At 39.4% G+C, this 22,473-nt stretch overlaps 1 protein-coding gene across 15 annotated transcripts in view; it reads right to left on the bottom strand.

Moving 5' to 3' along the window:
• Nucleotides 1-1,514: 1,514 nt before the first annotated feature.
• The window catches only part of PDE1C (phosphodiesterase 1C), a 570,553-nt gene continuing 549,594 nt past the window's right edge, over nt 1,515-22,473 (bottom strand). For 7 of the 15 annotated variants that reach the window (XM_072764660.1, XM_072764664.1, XM_072764677.1 and 4 more), the window contains 2 exons: nt 21,272-21,340; nt 1,515-3,889 (listed from right to left, as the gene is read on the bottom strand). In XM_072764660.1, the coding sequence (XP_072620761.1) occupies nt 3,720-3,889; nt 21,272-21,340 (239 nt within the window). In that variant the 3' untranslated portion in view covers nt 1,515-3,719. Of the gene's footprint in view, nt 3,890-14,902; nt 15,047-21,271; nt 21,341-22,473 lie in introns of all 15 variants that reach the window. The other 8 variants (XM_072764662.1, XM_072764665.1, XM_072764671.1 and 5 more) reach the window with 2 other exon arrangements.

The raw sequence follows: 22,473 nt of genomic DNA on the forward strand, positions 1-22,473 counted from the left end.
AGTGACAGTCATTGCTCTACCCATGTGAGGTTAGTATTACCACTAGATGGAAAAAAAAAACACAAAACAAAACAAAACCCCCCCAAATCCACAGAACACCTGGGTCTTATTCTGGGCAGAGGTGTGCTGGGAAGAGAGAGAACAATTTATACTGCTCTTTTCTTATAGGGGCTGGTCTCCTGCCTAAGAACTGGATTATATACAAAGAAAAAACACCATTTTGAAGCTTCTGTCAATTCTTTGTACTTAAAGAGGCAGGACCCAGAGTAAATGTCCTTTGTTTGGCAGAGTGAGTTCATAAGCTTTAAAAATGCCTTGAACTTGTATGGTGTAGGGAGTAAGAGACAGATTGCTCTGTACATTCACAGAAATTTAAAGTTCAAGAGGGGAGAAAGGTCTTGGTAGAAGGAGAAATCCAAGAAGATACAGGCAAATCTGTGTCTAAGGAAGACACAACCATGAGAAATCCTCCACAAAACGAGACTAGCTGATTGTGGTTGGATTTTTAATTTATGTGGGTGAACACCCACTGCTGTGCCATCATCCCAACCTTCTGGGAAAGTCCGTCCTATGCAGTAGGCTTGTGTTGGTAGAAGTTCAGAAAAATAAAGGCATTTGGTAGAAGTAAGATGCCAACGGTGGTCAAGGGTTCAGAGAAGTGGGATATGAGAGCAGGAGGTGGCCATAATAAAAGATAGAAGGTCAAGAACTCCTAAGAGCTCAGGGAGACAGGGGTGAAGGGAGTACCAAGGGTGGGGGTGTCAGGTTTCCCACTGAATGTTGAAATGCATATTACAGACTGCAGTGCCCTGTGAGGCAGAAATCGGTATGGGTGTGTCTGTGTGTGTGTAAATATTATTAATTAATTTATTAGTTAAATTATGAATTTCTTTTTACTGAAGTCGGAGAATACAAACAACCTATCTGATGTCATAGCACCAGGAAGGGATGTTGCTGTCAAACTCAAAAGCCTAACTTCTTTTTACTACATTTTACTCTTTCTCCAAGAAATAATAGCAAATATTTATTGATGCCCTTAACTGTTTTCTCAGCCCTGTGCTGTGCTGAGCCAGGTAATAATATTACCCTCATTTTACAGCCGAGGAAACTGAAGTTCAGAGGGATTCCAAAACTTGCTAGAGCTCACAGAACAAACAAAAGGCAGAGCCAAGATTTAATGTTAGATTTTTCTAGCCCCACAGTGCCAGTTCTGAACTACCAAGTATATAGCTTGGCCTGGGATGATATAAACGGAGTTGATAACACAGGTGCTTACCCATAGACTAGCCGGTATTCTGGGTTATTCATAGTAACAAATTAATTGATTGGGTTGGCATAGGGGCAAGGTGGTTTTAAAAACCCTATACAATCAGGAAGCCAACTGAGAAGCTTGTTACGCTATTCATCTTGACAAGATATTCAGGACTGAGTAGTGCCAAGCATAGGGAAAATCTAACTCTTTTCAAGTGAATCCCAGAAATCTGGAGAAGAAAAAGGTGACTCATACAAGAAAGTCCTTTAAAAGCATATTTTTATTTGCTATAAGAATATAATCTGGCATTTCTATACAATCCATCATGCAAAAAAACATGGTAGGCATTTTACAAGCAAAGCAGAATCTCGGTATCTGTACATGTGTTCAATCAAGATATTAGCCAAAGCTGAAAAATAATATATTGGGATAAAAGAATACAGAAGGAGCCAACTGTCTTCCCTAGGATCATGGCTTCTAACGTCAAGAAAGCACAGCCACTTGCTGTCTCAATGCCTAAGACTGAAAGAATTGACGGATAGATGAGGAACATCATCGATGATCCCCTGGGGAGCAAGGAGGCCACTACCCATGGGCAGTTTCATTGTGTGGCTAAATGGCTCTGTGAAGCAACACTGGGGCATCTGTATACAAACAGAGAGGAACTACCTGTTGAGCTAACCTAATTCAGGTGGAATAGACACTGCCAGCCTGCAGAAGGATCCTTTGCTTAGGCACCAAGCAGGGAGTTAAGAATTACAATTGCTTTCCTAACAAAAAGTCACAGTGATTTTTTTTTTTTTGTATAGTAATTAAATTTCCCTGCAATACCATCGTAAAGCATGTTTTAAATAAATTGCTCAATGGCATGATGGGCACTAAACTCTGGAGCTGGCTCACCTTGCATAACTGTGGTTTACTGGAAGTGAACTGTGGCCAAAGAGTTCGAAACCCTTTACGATCAGACCCCCAAAGGCTGTGGCCATCAGTGCGCAGCTCCTTTTTTGCAGGGGAGCCTGAGAGTTTTTTTTCTGGATGTGGAATGTTCACAGTTACATCTGTCGTGCTCTTATTACTCACTGAGGTCAGCAATAACAATCCAAATCCGTGTTATCCTCAATCTTCACCACAAAAGGCAATGGGTATTATGAATCCCACTTTCTAGTTAAGCAAACTGAAGCTTTTAAAGATTATGCCATTAGACTGAGGACATGCAACTAGTTATAGATGGGACAGGACTGGTGACCAGGACTGCCAGACAACATACCTAAAATTTTCCACTGCCTCAGACCATTTCTTGAACAGTTCAAAAGTCTTTTCTGGCCTTGAACATTTCCTTACCATTTTGTGTGATTTTAGTCCCAAAGTAAAAAGTCTAGGAGACATTCAGGAGAGGTAAAAATGTCACAGTGCAGAGAAGTGAGTTACTGACTTCCATTCCACCAAGAGCTGTAAGAGCAACTGAGATCCCAAAGGGCCTTTGCTATGCTATATGGTCTGCTGAGAGGATGATCTGAAATTTAACTTAGAGGTATCTCCAAATTTATGGAGAAAAATCTGCAAATAAGGGATTCAAATTAGGTTCAATAATTTACACCCTCCTGCCCCAGGATCACGAGACAAAATGGACATCTCCTGGGGTAGATCTCAAACCTGGAGTCTCTGAGGCATGGGCATCCCATTGATTTCTAGCACTGTCAACTATAAGTAAAAGTAACAAATTAGAAGTAGAGCCAAAATGTTATTTCCTGCAAACTCTCACATCTCCAAAGGGACAAAATGAGGCAGGAAGCCTGCCATGAAAACCAAAGCAAGGATCTTTATTTTTAACTTATATCTGCTTTATGAAGCCTCACTTTAGAATCCTCCATGAACTCAACTATTCATTAGTCTTATTTTCCCTCTGCAATTGTTACATTCAGAAACACAACTTTTAACTTTAATGCACTTACTTTGAAAGTTATGTATTTACCTGAATTTTAAATATTGTAATAATCACTGTAATTAAGGAATGCACTTGTAAAAACATTCTTCCCATTGTATTTAAAATTGGAAAAAGTGTTTTAAGAAGTGCATTTCTTAACTTCAATGATTATTAAGCCAATATTCTTATTGTGGCAAGTCAACTTCTAGGGATAAAAGAAGTGTCAGTGGGAGGAATTTTCTAAAGAAGATGCATTATTTTAACCCGGGTCCAACTTAGACTTTGAAAGATCTATACAAATAAAAGCCACATGAGACTACCGTCTTATTATTGGAGTCTGTGTTGACTCCCAGGTCCAGTTACAGGTGCGTCCTTTACAGAACAAAGGGGAAAATCACATATGGACTTCACTTTGCCTTGATGGAGTCCATCACAAAAGCACCAGCCCTCCAAGGCCTCCAAGGGTCTTGGAAACCTATCCCACCGTGGCTGGTGAGTGCTGAGAGGAAGTTGAGTGGGCCTTTCCTTCACTGTCCCCTTGACCTATTTTCTGTTCCAGTTATGTGAGATATTCTGAATCTTTTTCATTTTGATCCTCTGATCCAGCATCTTGTACCTCGCAGGATGCTCATCAGTTTTCTTTGGGACCGAAGGTGCGTAGGAACTAGATGCATAAGCAGGGCGTTTAAAATGACGCAGAGGAGCCTTGATGACTGGCGGCCATGCAAAGGAAGACAGACAACCATTAGCCTCACCAATGACACTGCCCAACGTAAACACTGTGGGCAATGTGCTCCCCCCCTAGGCCTGTCTGTTTTCTTTAAAACCAGGACACAAACAAGTTGGACCCTCACTGGAATCTTACTGCAGACAGATGAATAAAGACATTCTCACCTTGGTCATTTACTTAAATAAAGACAAATTCTTAGAGATGGACAATGATGACCCCAGAATACGAGTGCTTTTTTGACAATGAATGTTTGGGGTTAAGGAAGTGAGAGGAGCAGTGGGATCACTTTAGCAAATAGCAAAGCAAACACAGGTGAGCAGAGTCATACCATGAATCAGCATTTAGCATTGTCTATAAGCTTTTAGGTTCAGCAAAATGGCACACAATCCTGAAGTGCTAAAAAAAAAGGACATCACTGAGAGAATATTTGCCAAACACACATATAAAGGTCTTGTATCCAAAATATATATTTTTAAACTCTTAAAATTCAGCAAAGGGAAATAAACAATGCAATTTACAATGGAGCAAAAGATCTGAACCGACTCCTCACAGAAGAAGATATGCATATGGCAAAAAAAAAGTAACAATTTATGTCATTAGGGAATTGCGAATTAAAACAGCAATGATATACACTACACACCTATCAGGATGGATAAAATCCAAAACAAAACAGATGACACCAATCGCTGGTGACGATGCAGAGCAATAGGAACTCCCATTCTTGCTGGTGGGAATGTTAAGTATTACAGCCACTTTGGAAGAGTTTGACAGTTTCTTATGAAGCTAGTCATAGTTTTACCACATGTTCCAGCAATTGTGCTGCTAGGTATTACCCAAATGATTTGAAAACTGATGTTCACATTAAAAACCTGTACATGAATTTTATAAAAGTTTATTCATAATTGACAAAAACTATAAGCCAACAACTCCTTCAATGGTTAACTGAATAAACATGTTGTAGAACATCTATAAGTGGGTTATTATTCAGTGCTAAAAAGAAATGAGCAGTCAAGCCACATAGAGACATAAAGTATTACTGGATTCCTCCTCCCTCTGCACCCAGCTCTTCCCCTTCTTGACAACTTAAATATACAATCATAGGGGTTAGTTAAGTTCTGGTACATTCTTAAAATATACTACTGTGATCTACGGAAAAGCCGATATAGATATCTATTAATAAAAATAGAGGTTCATGCGATACTGTTAAACCAAAAAACAAACAAACAAACAAACAAAAACCCAGTAAATATAATCTAATCTTATTACAATAAAAATGTACCGATACGTGCATCAGAAAATCCAGAAGATCACATCTTTAAATCCTGGCAGTGATTAGCTCAGAGGAGTAGAAACATAGTTTTTGGTTCATTGTTTCTATTTTCTAATTTTTCTATGATGATCAGTTTTTGGTGACATAACTTTTGAAAAAGAAACATACTACTGAAATTTCTTTCCATAGAATTGCAAGTCAGAGATTTTCTACAAAACCATGCATAATAAAAAGCCAGCAAAACTGAGGTCATTTTGGGTGTTAGTCTGAGACATCTCCGAGAGCTCAGAGCTGACCATACTTTTTCACAGTCTGTACACTAAGACGCATTCATTGACTTCTTAGAGTTCTTGGGTGTTGCTGATAGAACAGTGAACAAAACAGACAGAAATCCCTGCCCTTGTAGGACTTCCATTCTAGTGACCCCTACTGAAACTTGTCACTTCGCTTACAGAAGAAAAAAGTGTTCAGGCATAATTAGGGATGCTATTACTACCATAACACCCACACTACCTTTGCCTTCTGAGTTAGGCTAACACGAAGTAGAGACTTGGAGTAAATGGTCAAGTAGTGACATAATAATATCTATGCGGAAGAACAGAGAGGTTTTTTTGAAAGACCTCAGAGCGCTCAATTCTGTGCTTTATGGCGAACAGCGCAAAACACTCTAGAAACAAGTGTAAAAACAGCCCTGTTACCCTGGAGAACGGGGTAGAAACAAGAGAGGCTTCAGATTAAAAGCGGATTGTTGCAAGCATCTGGGCTAGCTGATTTACTGCTCTTCAAGTCACAATCCCTCTCCATATTCATTCTATTTTCACTACTCAGCATGAACCCAGCCAAAGTATTATTGAATTTCCCACTTCTCAGCATGAAGAAACATTTACCGTTTGCTGGAATTCTGATCGTCTGAACAAAAACTCCCCTTGCCACTGGAGTCGCTGCAAATAGAGTTGAGCCTGCTGATAGAGATCGGCTCCCCACCAAGATTGTGGAAATACTTACATGCCTGCTGTCACCCTTACTCAAAATGTTGGAAAAAAGAAAAATTCATACAGTGCTGTTCTGTATGCATTGATTACCTTTCCTCTCTGCAGGGGAACATGATTTGATGACAGAGCAAAAGAGCAGAACCAGGGATAAGGCCACCATCTTGAATTTAGAGGAGACTTTGGTTTAGGGGGTGCCCGTGTGGCCTCCTAAGGCCCTTTCATTTGTATACTGGCTATTGCTGAGATACTGGAAGAGGATCTGATCCTTCCCCTTTCAACAACTGCACACATTCCACAGCTGAACCTGAGCAGTGGTGTTAAAATCCACCCCCTCCTTCCCCCGGGTGGGGGGGGGGGTGTAGAAAATAACCGAACTGAGAACAGAATCCCCCTCCCCTCCATATGCTTGGTTGTTAGCAAGTTGGACCTTTTTTTTTCTCTTGGGGACATAGTCACAAAGTCTGCTCTCATCTCTTAGAGCAATTTACTTGGTGGAAATGGTCTAATTAGCTACTGAAGATCTGACAAAGGCACATATCGCTGCTCAGAGCCTGAACGTGGGAGAGTCATTATCTCTATTAGTTTCAAATGCACTTAGCAAAAGAAAAGTGCAAGACAAAAACTGACACATCACCATCCTTTATTTCACAATTACACACAATAATTTGTTTTTCATAAAAGCAGGCCTCTTTGAGGAGGAGTTTGAATCCCCGTTTGTTTAAATCTCATCTTTCTCGTAAACACCACAGTTCTCCCAAAAGTGTGTGTGATCATCTCCCTTTCCTCAGCCACCACCGACTTGTTTTTCCCTCTCTGTGTCTGCCTCTGTCTCTGTCCTTGAGGCCATTTTGCTTGGTGGTTACTTTCTTTATGGTGTGGGAGATGAGTGCATAGAATTGTTCTTCTGGAAATAGATTCAGATTTAGTCCTACATCAAATTAATACGGTTAGTTGGATTCAGGTATTGCAATGTGAAAGAGGACTTTTAAAGCTCTTTAAGATTATATTAGTCTATTATTGTTTCTCAAAGTACCCTTCAATAAAGTTGTGAATGTAATAGGTGTTGTTGAGGGACAGGGAGATTCCTTAGTCAAATTTAACTGGGTTAAAGTCAAACTACTATCTTCGTGGCAGGACTTCTCAGACACCCAAATAATGGGGATGTGTATTAGAAATCCTTAAGAAGAGCCGACAGCCTGTGGTTTTTCTCAATCTTATTAGGTTAAGAAATTCCCTTCATCTCACAGAGTGTTCAGCAGAAGACACTTTCAGAAAAGACTGGCCTAATTCATTATTATCCTTATCTTATGGTATCATATCATCTACTGTCATAAATCCCTACTTCGGGACACCCCGTTGTTTCGCGCAAAGTGAGAACAGGCCACAGAGAACTATCACTGGTCCTCAGCTACTGCTGGTCCTGCCCACTCTCCACGAGTTAAATAACAATCTGTGTGAGAATCTGTCTCTGTTCTTTTGATCCTCTCTGACCTCACGGTGGTCTTCTGCTTCCAGGCACTGCAGGAGTAGCAACTCCTTATGGAGATTTTCTGAATCTCTGTTGCAGAGCACTACCTCTGAGGGCAGCAACTTGGTCTACACTTAGCTTCTGAATAAATTCTAATATTAGCACCATTCTAAAATAAGAAGTGTTGGACATTATGTTTTCTGCCCTTTCAAAGATAATGCCGTGATATGATCTTTGCAAAAAAACCATTTCCATTTTAGACCTTTTCTATCTGCATTCACACACACACACACCCTAACAAATTAAAAAAAAAAATATTTGTTGCTTCTGAAATGTTGTTTTACATGAAGAATAAAATGCCACTGCCATACATTTCATTTCTAAAATCAATGTCTACTTGTGGTATCTGCCTGAAAGCGGATGGAAGGCTCTTATAAAAATGCGCAAAAATCATTCATGAGTTCTGAATTGCAAAAGGATCAGAATGCTAACATCAGCTCCATCAAGGATGGAATGATATAAGAACCGAGCTTGTGATTTTCATTTCAGGATTCACCATGGTAAAATAGCTATGATACCTGACATACATTGTGTGCTAGGCACAATGCTAAGAATTTAATGTGAATGAGATTTTAATCTTCTTTACAATCCTATGAAGTAAGCACTGTTATCACCCCCTTTTTGGGTGAGGAAAACCGGGGCTTAGAGAGCTTAAGTAACTTGCCAAAGCCAACACAGCTGGTATGCAGGAAGTCTGGATCCTGGATTCACATCCAAGTGGCTCAACTTCAGAGCCTTCATTCGATATTTAAAGTAACCTTGGACCCAAGTTCAGAGTAGGTTTTAAAAAGTAGCATAATAGTTTAAAGAGTCAAACTTTAAGAAGTTTAATACTCTCAATATTTGAGTATCTAATCCGTGTAATATATAGGATTCTTGAACACACTTGTTAGTAGGTATACTCACACTTCCCCCAAAGCAAAAGCAAATCATCCTCTTGCCCCCTACACATGCACCTAATATAATTTGTGATAATGGCTCAGGAAGGAATTATATAAAAGTCCTGGCTAACAGGTCTCTTAAATAACTGCTTTTGTCTCTTGCTTTACTTATGCCAGGTTGGAATGTTAATAGGAATTCCAGAAGTCACAACCACTGTTGATGAACAGTCAAGCCAGGTAGAGCTTCAGGATTTTGGGTGAAATTTTTAATTTGGTGGTTCTTACCCAGGGTGCAAATGAGAACCACCGGGGGAGCTTTTAAAAATCCCAAAGCTCAGGTCAATTAAAGCTGAATCTAGGGGCATTTAGCCTGAGACCTCAGGAGTTTCTAAAGCTCCTCAGATAATTCCACTGTGTGTGTTTGAAAACTACTGTTTTGGTTTCTCCAAACATCTCCTTTTCACAAAAGAAACAATAGTTAATAATATTTTGCACACACAAAGTGTTGTGTAAACTGTAGAGAGCTAGCCAATGTTGCTGCTATATTTTGATCACAACAAACTGCCTGGGTGGGGAGGAGTCTTTATGCATCTGTTAAAGTTACTTGCAGTCTTCAGAATTATGCTTCCCCCCTGCTCCTGTCTACCACACTTTGTTCTTCTTGTTGGGCCTACCATGAAGACAAAAGCTCTGAGAAATGAAAGGCATTCTTTTGTTGGAGAAAACAACTTCAAGTGCCATCATCTGAGGATTGTAAGGAGATCCACACCAAGAGCCAACCCTGAGATTCGCCATTATTTTCTAAATAAATCTAACATCCAGAAAAGGAAAAATATAAGACAAGACAAAGAGCATGTTCCTGATGTCTGTCTGAGGGGTAAGAGTGAGAGCTCTGCAGGCAGAGATCTAGTTTGTTGTTGTTGTTTAAATTGTTGTTGAATTTATTAAAACAAGTTGACTGCCAAATGTTATAACACATTCCTGACTTGTGGCTATGCAACTTGTCCCAGGAGAGAGGACCAGTGGGAAGGGAACATCTGTCCTGCAGGCAATACTCAGGGGACTCCATGGGCCTTCCCTGGGCCCCAGCCCTGACATAAGGCAGCTGACAGAGGGACCTGGGCACTCCTTCACAGCCACTTCTATGGACACATGGAGTAGGCTGAGCCATGTCAGCAGCAGGGGGTACAGCCTGTCTCATCCGTGCTTTTCCTTCTACCTACATGTGGACTAAATCCACTGTTCTTTGTGAGAATCCACAGCAAACTTTATACAAGACTCCTGTACTTGAAATAAAAATGCTGAGCAGGAAGGTGGCATTTTGGATGGATTTTTAAAATATTGAAAACCACCAACTCTAAGTCCTCTGGGAGAATTTTCTCGGCTGGTGGGATGAAACATCACTTCCCACTTACAAAACACATTCAAGGTGAGCCATTTGGAATGGGCACACTATAAAAATTCCCCAATGCCTAATTATTTCAAGATATCTTATTTTTAAGACAGGACGCAACACTAAGCTTTTGGCCCATTCTGCCAATGGACAAGCTAGGAATCTTAAAGCCCGCTTCTACCACTCCTGTTTTTTCTTGGGCAAATCACTTCCCCTATATAAGCTTCATGATTCTCCTCTGCAGCCCACGTGTAACGATGTTGCCTATCTCATAGGGCTGCTGGGAGGAGTCAGCCACATTGGGCTTATAAAGGATTTCCTACAGCGTCTGGCATAAAGAATGCCTGCAGTTCCTGATGACTTCTCTTAAGATGCTTGTAGGGAGAGTGACCATGTCCAAGGGGAACTCCCGAATGCCAGGAAGACTTCTAGGACAGGCACTGTCATTTCTTACAGGACTGACTTTGGGCCGCTAGTTATAGTGTTGCTCAATTTGAGATAATCCACCCTTTGGGACAATCTGCCTGATGTTTTATGCCTCTGGATGTGTTTCCCCTTTGGACTATTTCTAGCTTCTTTCTAGGATATCTTTTCAGATTGTCTGCAATTCCAACCGGGTTTATATCTGATTCTGGTCAGGTCAGCCTCATTAGCTAATTTGGCATGAATCAGTGGCATTTTGAAGGTGAGCTCATGAGAAAACACAGAATCAGCCAAAAGACTCCCCTCAATGCTAGTATCAGCTCCATGGAGGACTGAAACAAGAAGGGTTCATGCCATTCCCAAGGGAGAAACACACCCTTTAAACCTCTAGCAGTTTCGATCAATTGGTTTCCAAAGCTGGTCTTTTCCTTAAAGGGTAAATGGAAGATACTAATACATTTCAACAGAATAGACTTGGTTCTTGTTCATTATCTAGGCTTCCCATGAGGTGCTTTGAAAAATGAAAGTGAAACATAACAACTTTTGTAAACCCAAGGCTATACTGTTTAAGAAGATTAGTAGTATGGTTCTCCGTCCTCTGTACCATTCAGTGTTTTCACATCCGTTATTGCAGCTGCCCCCATCCTTGGAAGGGGCCAGATTCAGTTCCGTCTCTACTCCCCTATGACTCAAGCACATGATTTCAGTTTCCTACGTAAAAAAGAGATGATAACTCTCACTACAGAGAGCTGTGATGATAAGTGAAGGTAATCACGTAAGTGAACAGTCAGCATGGCACTGACATGTGGTAGGTGCTATCTTGCTATCTATTTCTAATCCTTCCTCAGATGAAGACCCTACAATTCAGGAATTAGCTGGAAGATTTGCTATTGCCAGGAAAATTCAGTAGTAGTATAGTTTCCCAGCTAGGGAATTCATCTGTCTCAAGGCACAGAAAGCATTATACTGAGGCCACACTGATTAGTGTCTCTTCCTTTCATAGAAATACAATTTAGCAACATAAACCCAGCCAGAAAATCACTCTTAAACCATACCCTTCATATGTATTGTTGTCTAAGGTGATGATCTACCCTTATGCTCTTCAAGGTGTATTTTATATTAAAACTACAATAACGAAACCCATCATCTACATTTTAAAAGACACTGGCTCTCCAAGGACTTAACCTCAAAAACATGAGAATGCTCAATAACCTCCTGGATCCACATTTTCACTTCACAGAGCAAAGAGCACAAAAACAGGAAACCTGCTGTCTGAGAAGCTATCCAGAAGGAGCTGAGAGGACACTGCATGAACCAAATCACTACCTAGGATAGAAAGATGATCCATCAGCATTTCTAGGCCCCCAGAGGAACATATGTCCATAGGGAAAAGATAAACCATATGGTTTTGTGGCCCTTCATCCAGACTGAAGCTGTTTGCATCCACCTGCAGTTCTCAACCTGGATGCATATCAGATTAGTTGGAGAGCTTTAAAGTTTACTGATGCCCAAGCCCTACCCCTAAGAATCTCCGAAACAATCCATTATTTTAAGGTGGAGCCCAAGTATCAGTATGTTTGTCATGTCCAGTGATTCTAATGTGCACCCAGTTTGAGAAACACTGGCTTAGGATCCAAGTTTGTTCTGAGACTAAGTCACCTTATACTTGGGCATTAAGGGATGCCTGGGGCAGGTGGCAGGGTTTTGTCATTACATGCAGGAGTTTCCAACCCATGGCCATGTGCTAAGATCTGTGACAAGAACTGAACCCATGAAAATATATTCTGGGGACAGGTGGTGTGGTATTATTACAAGAGAAGCATGAGTTGGGACAGCACATAACTGGGTTAAGCTGTTACTAGTTGTAAGATTCTAAGAAGATAAACTATTCTGGGACTCAGGTTTTCTGTTTCTGTTTTTCTGAAAAATGGGAAGAACAGTAACCGCCTTGCATGGTGCTCTGAAGATTTTAAAGGGGATGTAAATGAGATAACATATGTACAGTAACTTGTAACCTTGCAGACTGCCACCATGTCGTAGGTGCTTGGTATGTGGCTACCATTAAAATTTAGCACAGGGGATGAATGCTCATCACTGAGGGCCTTTTAATGGTGCCTCTTGATGGATTTGTTATTATAGTGTAGAAAAGTCATACAATTCCCTGCACAACTGGATTTTACTACATGAAAGACCCTACCACACAATGAAGAGATTAACTTAATAAATTTATTTGTGAACACTCGGCAGAGAACAGACCATTCTGATTCATGAAAGATTAATTATCCAAAATGTGCATGTATATATATATGGAAATATATTTATCAGCTACCTGAGGGAACCCCTTTGCTGAAACTAAGGGCCATTTGGAGCAAAGCAAAAACATTCAGCCCACATTCTAAACTATTTACACAAGGTACAACATGCATGGATGTTCATGAAATCACTTTGGGCGATGCCTAACCATGAATGTGAGTGAGTGCTGGAAATCCTGGCTGGGATGGGAAGTGTGACTTAGACAACCAACCAGAATGAAAGAAGTTTCAGTCCCTGAATTCTAATCTGGGTGCAATTAGGAAAATAACAAGGACATTTTTGATTCTTAAGACTCTTTGCATTTATTATGCTGAGGCATAATAATTCTTCAAGTCACCTTCATTGGAAGCCATTCTTAAATCACTGACGCCTTGGTTTTTTTTTTCAATGCTTCTTTATGCTTTACTCCACAGATAATTAAACTTGGCTACGAACCTCATGGGGATAGGGAAAGGGTGTTATGCACACTTGCATCCCCAGAACCTAATCACAGAACTGGTAACAGTTGGTGCTAAGAAACATTTAATGAATGAGTAAACTACTCTGCATCATACTCGGTAACCTTCACAGATTTCCCACTTACTAAAGAATAAAAATGAGTCACTTAGGATACACACCAGCTGGCAAAGTTGAACAGCATCTACAGGCCCTGACATTGTCCCCTGCGTCAACAATGTCTCGATACCTAGATTTGCTGCCCATGGTTGCCATCGAAGGGTGCCAGCAAGTTCCTTCCCTTTGAAGTCTCCAGTCTGTAGCCCGAACACACTTGCTTTACACAAACACTTCAATCTCAGCTCCTTTCTATAAGTCTTCCTAGGGGGCGGGGGGTGGGGGTGAATGGGTGACGGGCCCGAAGGGGGGCCCTTGAGGGGATGAGCACTGGGTGTTAGTCTGTATGTTGGCAAATTGAACACCAATAAAAAATAAATTTATTATTAAAAAAAAAAAAAGTCTTCCTAGAGTGTGGAGAGGCACTGAGGCATGGTGTTCAAACCCCTCTCCCTCTGACAGAGAGGTGAAAGAGGAGGAGCAATTAAGTAAGGCTGGAAAACAAGCTCTCTTCTTCTTCAAACAATGGCTGGCTATTAAATGCCCTGCAACCTGATGATTTAATGATTAATGGTTTCATTTAATAAAATTATTATTTTAACTAACAACAAAAAAAAGAACAAAAAAGTCCTCCCTCAAGGAGGGATCATCTTCAGTTTAGCTCTTTCATTTTGTTTGCCCTGGCAGGCCCAATGTATGTGAGGCATGCTGTTTCAAACGAGAAAAAAATATTTTGGAGAAAAGCTAAGTCTTTTTCTTGAGCTTTTTCCATCAATGTGTGTGGTTTTCCACATGTGCATATGAAATGGGAAGTGTAAGGCTCAGTCAGTAGCTCTGCCCGTTGTTCATACCAACAAGGACCTATGCCAGAAGAAGCCTGCAAAGCTAAATTTCACCAGGTTTGTAGAGCTCTGAAGTGCCAACTCAATACATCACGAATGAGCTTTGATCCAGTCCACAGGAAGAATGACAACCACCATCCCTTAAACAGAACTCAAGATGAAAGAATCAAAAAGAGAGCACTCACTGGAATCTTCACTTAAAAGACAGTGTGGGGGGGCAGCCCTGGTGGCGCAGCGGTTTAGCGCCGCCTGCAGCCCAGGGCGTGATCCTGGAGACCCTGGATCGAGTCCCACGTCAGGCTCTCTGTATGATGCCTGCTTCTCCCTCTGCCTGTGTCTCTGCCTCTCTCTCTCTCTGTCTCTATGAATAAATAAATAAAATCTTAAAAAAAAAAAAAAAAGACAGTGTGGGATCCCTCCGCACCCATAGCTGCACCTGAAATCAGTGCATGGGTAATTGGTCTAATCCCCGGGAGAGTAAGAAAGGTGGTTACAGTATGGATGATTTGACACCAGTCTTTATCCATTAGCAATGAAACTTAAGCAAAAAGCATAGGCTTGCCTTGCCTTGCTGCCTGCTAACTTCAGGCAAGCTACTTATCCGATTATGCTTCAGTTCCCTAATTTGTGAAATGGAGATAAAGTACCTTCCTTACAGAGTTGTCGTGAGGATTAAACGAGGTAATACATGTTAAGAATCTAGCACTGTCCCTGATATTCAATAGATGTGCAATACATATCAAAGTATTTATTATTAAAAAACCTGTATTAGGGAGATCAGAAGTTATTTTTTGTAGTTTACCTCTCAATAACATGATATACATAATACTTTGTCTTGGTAAAAAAAAAAAAAAAAAGCATAAGCTTCCTAAAATGTCTTCAGACCTCAGAGCTGGTCAGTTCTCTTCGGAGGAATCCTCTGGATGGACGTTTTATCCGTAGTCCCCTAAAATAGGACACACGACAATGTCATTGCAAGCCAGCTGGCATCTCAACACACAAACTCTTTTTCTACTTCGGGCATGGAGATTAGAAGCAGAGCTGCATCTACTGCCAACACTACCGTGCCCGCCAGCAGCCGCACACACAGGGGAGCAATCAGCTATCTCTATCAGCGAATGGTGACAGTACTGTACCTTTCCATCTAAGGATAACTTCAGGAAAATGATGTGACTGAGACGCCCTGAGGAATCAGCTCAGAAGTAAGTCACTGACTAGTGTCCATCATTAGCAGTCATGACTGTAAGTAGTGCTGAAGCTCTGGGCAACTCCTCCAGTGAGAGCCAACATTTCCTCAGCTCTCCATCATTTACAGCCCACCCATGGAGCGTGATTGGCTTCACAAACCTCATGGGGCATAGTTGAAGGTGGCTCTAGAAAAAAATTAGCTGCAGGTGCTATTACTTTACTACGTAAGAGTCACTTTGCTATAGATACGCGAAGAATCAAGGTGTGTCCCCAGAAGAGTCTCCTGGTGTGGGAGCTTTAGAGGAACCCCTTTGATAATTTCGGAAATTACACAAGGAGTTAGTTCCTTTAATGAAGGGGTCTCTGGTGGCTTCTGGATTGAAGCATGTTGCCAGAAGGACTTTCTTCATATCTGAATCCTCATATCCCAATACCCATCTCTCCCAATATGTTAGAAAGGGAAAACATTAAATTTCTCCTAAATATATGTAAAATCATGTTTACATGGATGAAACCAAACAAAACTGTCTTGGAAGACAGCCATAGGTTTTTCACTTAAAATTCTTTAATATATAATATTTTGAGCATACAGAAAAATATGGATAATAATAATAATATCAAATTCCCATACATTCTCAATACAGTTTAATCAAACCTTAACATTTTGCATATTAGCTCATAAGTTCATTTAAAGAGATTAAATGTCACAAATAGAGTGGAAGTACCTACTACACTCTTCCATGATACTTCTCTCTCCCCACCACCCAAAAGACATCATCTAGAATTTGATGTTTATTATCCCTGAGTGTGTGTGTATATATATATATATATATATATATATATATATATATATATTGCATTTGTATGCATCCACTAAATATGTAATATTTTTGCTTGTTTTAAAAGATAATATAAGTTGTGTTAGATGGTATATATTTTGTTGCAACCTGCTTTTCTTACTGGATGTTACGTTAAGCATTGTTTGTAATGGCAAAAAATGGAAAGCAACCATCGATAGGAGAATGATTAAACATCCTGTGGCTCATTTATATAATAGGCTACTATACAGATGTTAAATGGACAATGTCTTTCAAGCTTTATAGCTTTATATTTTTTCTCTTTGTTGAAGTATATCCCCTTAATTTTTCTTTCAATGAAGCCTGTAACTGGTAAATTATGTCGTTACATACCTGAAAATGTTTTTACTTTGCCTTCACTCATAACTAATAATTGAACTATTTTAACTATTATATATTCGTTGACTTTCCCTCAACACGTGGTAGACACATTTTCATTGTCTTTTGGCATCGACTATTACGAATGCAAATTTTGCCATTAGTTGGTTGTCATTTTATTATAAGCAACCCGTTTGAATAAAGACAGCTTCCCATGGCATTTAAAAACTTTCTCATTCTTAAAAAAAAAAAAAAAAAGAATTTCTCATTCTTGAGGTAGTTTTAGGCAATCTCCACAATATCATTAGATATGCATTTAGTTTTATTTGGTTTTAGGTATTGCAATTGAGCTGCATTTTCCACCTAAGGTGAGTTTTTAGAGCCATTTATCTATCTTCCATGCTCTTTCATTTTTTTATTGAGATATAATTCACATAACATAAAATTCATCACTTGAAGTATGTAATTCAGTTACCATATTCACAGGGCTGTGCAGCCATCACCAATATCTAATTTCAAAATATTTCCATCACTATAAAAAGAAATTCCATACCCATGAGAATGCACTCTTTATTCTCTCTCCTCAAGCTTCTAGTAACCCCTAGTTCATTTTTGCTTTCTATGGAAAAGCCTATTCTGAATATTTCACATAAATAGAATCATACAATGCAATGGCCTTTTGTGCCTGGCTTCTTTCACTTAGCAAAATGTTTTCAAGGTTCATTCATGTTGTAGAATGTATCAATACTCAGTCCTTTAGACAGATAATAGATAATATGTCTGTTGTACGGACATAGCAAATTTGGCTTATATATTCATCACTTGATGGACATTTAGTTTCTCCATTTTTTAGCTATTATAAGTAATATTGCTTTGAATATTTGTGGACAACTTTTTGTGTAAACATATGTTTTCAGTTCTTTCAGGAATACATGTAGGAGTGGAATTGCTGTGTCATATAGTCACTATATGTTTAACTTTTTGAGAAACTACCAAACCATTTTCCAAAGTGGCTGCACCATTTTACATTCCCGCCAGCAATGCACAGGCTAGTAATTTCTTCACATCATCACACTTGCTATTATTGTCACAATTCTAGTGCATGTAGAGCAGTATCTCATTATGGTTTTGATTTGCATTTCCCTAATGACTAATGATGTTCAGCATCTTTTCATATTCCATTGTATATTTTTTGGGGAAAAGATATTTTCCAAAATATCTTTGTCCTCTTTCTAATTGGGTTATTTATCTTTTTATTGTTGAGTTATAAAAATTCTTTACATATACTGGATACTAGACCCTTATCAGCTATATGATTTTCAAATATTTTCTTCCATTTGTGGATTTTCTTTCCACTTTCTTAATGGTATCCATTGGAACACAAAAGTTTAATGAAGTCTTATCTATTTTTTTCTTTAGGTTTTAAAGAAAAGGTTTAGGTGTCATATCTAAGAAACCATTGCCTAATCTAAGGTCATACAGATTTATCTTTACATCGTCTTCTAAAAGTCTTATGGTTCATGCTTTCATTTTTTATATAATTTCCTCTCTATACTATGTTTGCTATCCTGTCCTAAGAGCTAACTTCCAACATTAATTCTCTTTTCAGCTGTGTTTCATTTTGAGTTTTTTCTTTTTTTTTTTTTCTTTTTTTAAGTTCCAATGACTGTTGTTTGCTTTTTTAAATTTCAGATTTGCGGATCCCTGGGTGGCTCAGTGGTTTAGCACCTGCCTTCGGCCCAGGGTGTGATCCTGGAGTCCCAGGATCGAGTCCCACGTCGGGCTCCCTGCATGGAGCCTGCTTCTCCCTCTGTGTCTCTGCCTCTCTCTTTCTATGTCTCTCATGAATAAATAAATAAAATCTTTAAAAAAAATAAATAAATTTCAGATTTTGAATTGCTTCTTTTGCATATCTCTGTTCTTGTATTTTTGTTCTGCACAATTTCATTTTATTACTTTTCAAGGATTATTATTTCACTATTTGGTTCTCTGAGCATCCTTAAACACGATATTTTAAATTGTTTGACACCAACAGTTTGTGATAGAGGCATTTGAGTCAAGGGAGGCAGTATGTGGTATTCCTGGGGTAGGAAGAAGTAGAGAGCTGGCCATTGTAAAGACTGATGTAAAGGGTGTCTGCTAAACAACGCATGGTTACTTATGTCAAATGTTTTGAGAACTACCCTTCCATTTCTATAGAGTTTGGAATGGTCAGAACTCAGTGCCTAACAAATTATGGTATAATATGAAATGTGCCTGAGACACCCAATTTAGGACCAGTTTAAACTGCCAAACTAAGGCCAAAGACAAGATGGCTGCAACACAGACTCATAAGCCTTGGAAACCTAGCAGGCCAGCAGTAGGATCCCAGCACAGCAGGTGGGAACCAGGTCAGCTCTGCATATTATTGTGGTTGTCCAGAATGATGTCAGAGGTGCCACATGACCTAGGAATGTTATAAGCTTACAGAGAAAAGCAAACACCATTACAACACACTGGAGTTGTTTGATTTGGAGCAGTTTTCCTCCTAATGTTTATAGTCCTAAAAGCACCAAAACTACAAGCAGGAACAAGATAAAAGAGGCTTGCAGAGACTACAGAAAAAGGTCTGATCGATACTAAAAAAACAAATTAATATAGTTAGTACAAGTCCAAATTTGAAAATGATCTTTTCTGAAGGTGATTGCTTTCTATATAGTCATAAATGAAATCGGACAGTTCTTGCTCATACACCCACAGACCCAGTCTTATAAACATTAATGAGCACCCAATGTGTGCTTATCACCTTGATAGGCCCTGGGGCAGGAAAAAAAGATAGTCGCCACCCTTGGAAAAGCCACCAATCAGTGAGTAAAGGGATTTACAAGCAAATCATTATACATCACTGTTAATCCTACCTAGTTGATTTGGAAGGACCACAAAGAGAAATTATCCAGAATTAGAAAAGGGTAAGGAGTATTCCAGGCAGAGTGACAGTGGCAAGAAAGCTCAAGGGCTACTCAGTGGACACTGAGCAGTATTTGGACTGCGGTAGTAAAGCTACAGAAGTTGAGGTTGAAAAAGCAGATAGATATAGGTTATATTTCATCTAATCTAAGATACCACTGATTGTAAAGTCAGCTATTACTTCATGTATTACCAAGAAAAAAATGCTGCTCATCAAATTATAACACAACAGTGATTGCAAAACATTCCTACACAGACGGACTAAAACGCAAGGCACTATCCCTCCCAGAATGGATGAAATTCAGCAATTCCCAAAAGAAGAAATTTAGGAGACAAATTAGCATTAGAAAACAGATTCTTAATTATAGAAAACAAACTGAAGGTCACTGGGTGGGGGGAAGGGACGGGGTAACTGGGTGATGGGCATTAAGGAGAGCACTTGATGTAATGAGCACTGAATGTTATATAAGACTGATGAATCACTGACCTCTACCTCTGAAACTAATAATACATTATATATTAATTGATCAAATTTTAATAAAAAATAACAAAAAGAAAAAAGATTCTTTTAAAACGCGGTAAGTGCAAACTGAATATGAATATAAGTTTTTCTTATCAAATTGGTAAAGTATTAATGTTAACATTTGCAGGAGTGTAGTAAAAGGCAAACATCACTAAAAGTATAAAATAATACTACCTTTCTGGAAATCATTTTGACAATAATGTGTCAAGAACTTAAATACATACATACATATTCTTTGAGCTAGTAACCCTACCTAAAGGAATCTATCTTAAATCAATATGTACAGACTCAGAAGATTTATGGACAGGAATGTAAGGTTATTTATAATAGCAAAAATGTAAGCTACATAAAAGCCAAATTTATCAATGAATATATAAATAAATTGAGGTATACTATGAAATGTTAGTCTCTGAAATATTGTTTAATATTTAATAACATGGAGGAAATATAATGGAATAATAAATTTTAAAAGAGAAGATACAAATGTCTATGTAGGATAGAATTCTAATCTAGGGAAAAAAGTATTTAATAAAGACTGGAAGGAGGGGTAATCTTAGCTCTGAGTGCTAGCATTAACATTTTTCCTTCTTATAATTTTTACTTTTTAAATTTGCCAATGTCCATATTTATGACCTCTCCTTCCTCCCAAACTAATGTGTTCTTCCAAATTTTACTAGTAAAAATTAAATTGTGTTAGAGAGTGTAACCCTATGCATGGAGACAGAACGACCAACAGGTGTCCCTTATACTAAATAGTGATTATACAGGATCATCATGAATGCTTAAAATTTTCTGGTCAATGTTAGATGGTACCCAGTGCAGATGATACATGACTTCCATATTTCTCAAAAGTAGAGATTAGCTACAAGTCAGTATTACGCTGAATTTACAAGCATTGCCTCCAATCCTCATCATGCAGACATATGAGAAACAAGAGTTCCAAGAAGCTGAATAAGTGTAGTGAGCTTGCGCAATCTGAAGAAGGCAAAACTGGGATTTGAACTCAAGTCTCTTGCAAAGGCTCACACTCCCCTGCACCATCTGTCTCTCAAAGAAGTTCTTCTATAGCATGTCCTGATGAACATCAAGGAAGAACAAGATTCTACTCTTTGCATCAATGAACAGGAAAGACCAGGACCCAAATATGAGTACATTATGTCCATTCCTGAAGGAACTTTACAAATATTGATGACAGGGGTAAAGCTCTCTGATAACTTGGGGTGGACTGGATAGATAAGAGGCCAGATTCCCAGTTCATCAATTGTCAAAATCAACTGGGAAACTATTCCTTTCTGTTACCTGTGATTGCTAAGATGATGGTACAATGCCATCTACCCACCTGGCAAGGTAAGGCGACTTGCAGAGCTAGTGCTGGGGGCTGGTGAGCCATGAGAGCGCTTCTTGGTTCCTGGAAAGAGAAACAAGGGGTAAGGAGGAGTAGGATTGTGGACACACTTGTTGAACAGCTATATGCTCATCTGAAACATTATCAAATGATCCAAATGTTTGGGTCTGAAAACAACATTTAGAAGAAGGTTAGGTGAGGTCATGGGAGCAGCACAGATTCCATGATCCAGAAGAGCCAGGAGCACAGCCATTTCTTCTGTGTACACGATGGTTTCGAGTCTACTGGTTGGCAGATTGGTATATTGGGGTCCACAGAACAGGGCTGCACTTTAGAACCACCAGGGAAGTTTTTTAAATGTATAGTTGCCAGAGCACCACCCTCAGATTCTGTTTTCATTGTACTAGGGTGGAACTCCACGATCGGTTCCCCAGATGATTTTCATGTGCCTCTAGGGTGGAGAACTGCTGCTGTGGATGGGGAAGTTCTAGATTTAGAATTGAGGAATCGGGGAGTTTGTCCCTATACCCTTTACACGCTATTGCCCTGAAACAATTGACGTGAATTTTCTGAAGCTCAGGTCTTCCTCTGCAAAATGAGGGAAATAACAATGACCTCAAAGTGTTCTGGTGGGGATGAAAGGGACCACAGTATATGAGAGTGTGCAGAAGGCCACACAAATGCTAGGTTAGTGGGGTCTGTGAGTTCCCGGCAGCTGGCATCACAACTCCTCCTGGGAAAGGGATTATCTATCTTTGTGCATATGAATAGTTTCGTGGGCCATGAAGGAGTGACAAGCCAGATCCCAGAGTGAGGATGGAGAAGGAGAGCAAAATGAAGAGGAGGTTGAGTTGTTGTGCAAAAGAACATTTACATAAATATATAAGTATGTGTGTGTATGGGTCTATACACACGTATACACACAGGCATATATATATATACGCATTCACATAGATACATATAAATTATATATACATGTATACAAATATTCATTCATTCATTCATTCATTTCTTTGTTTATTTTGCCATCCAGAGTGGGGCCAAAGAGGCCTGGATGTCAGAATCCAGCCACACCCCAGATGCCTGGAGTCTGAACTGGCAGTGGTGCAGAGAGAATTCTTGAACAGAAGGCTCTCGTGATTCCTTGTTATTTGTGTTACAAGCCCCTGAACCTACTCAAACTTTTTGTAAAGTCC

This window comes from Vulpes vulpes, chromosome 7 (genome assembly GCF_048418805.1).
Source record: "Vulpes vulpes isolate BD-2025 chromosome 7, VulVul3, whole genome shotgun sequence".
In the NCBI taxonomy this organism is placed as follows: Eukaryota; Metazoa; Chordata; class Mammalia; order Carnivora; family Canidae; genus Vulpes; species Vulpes vulpes.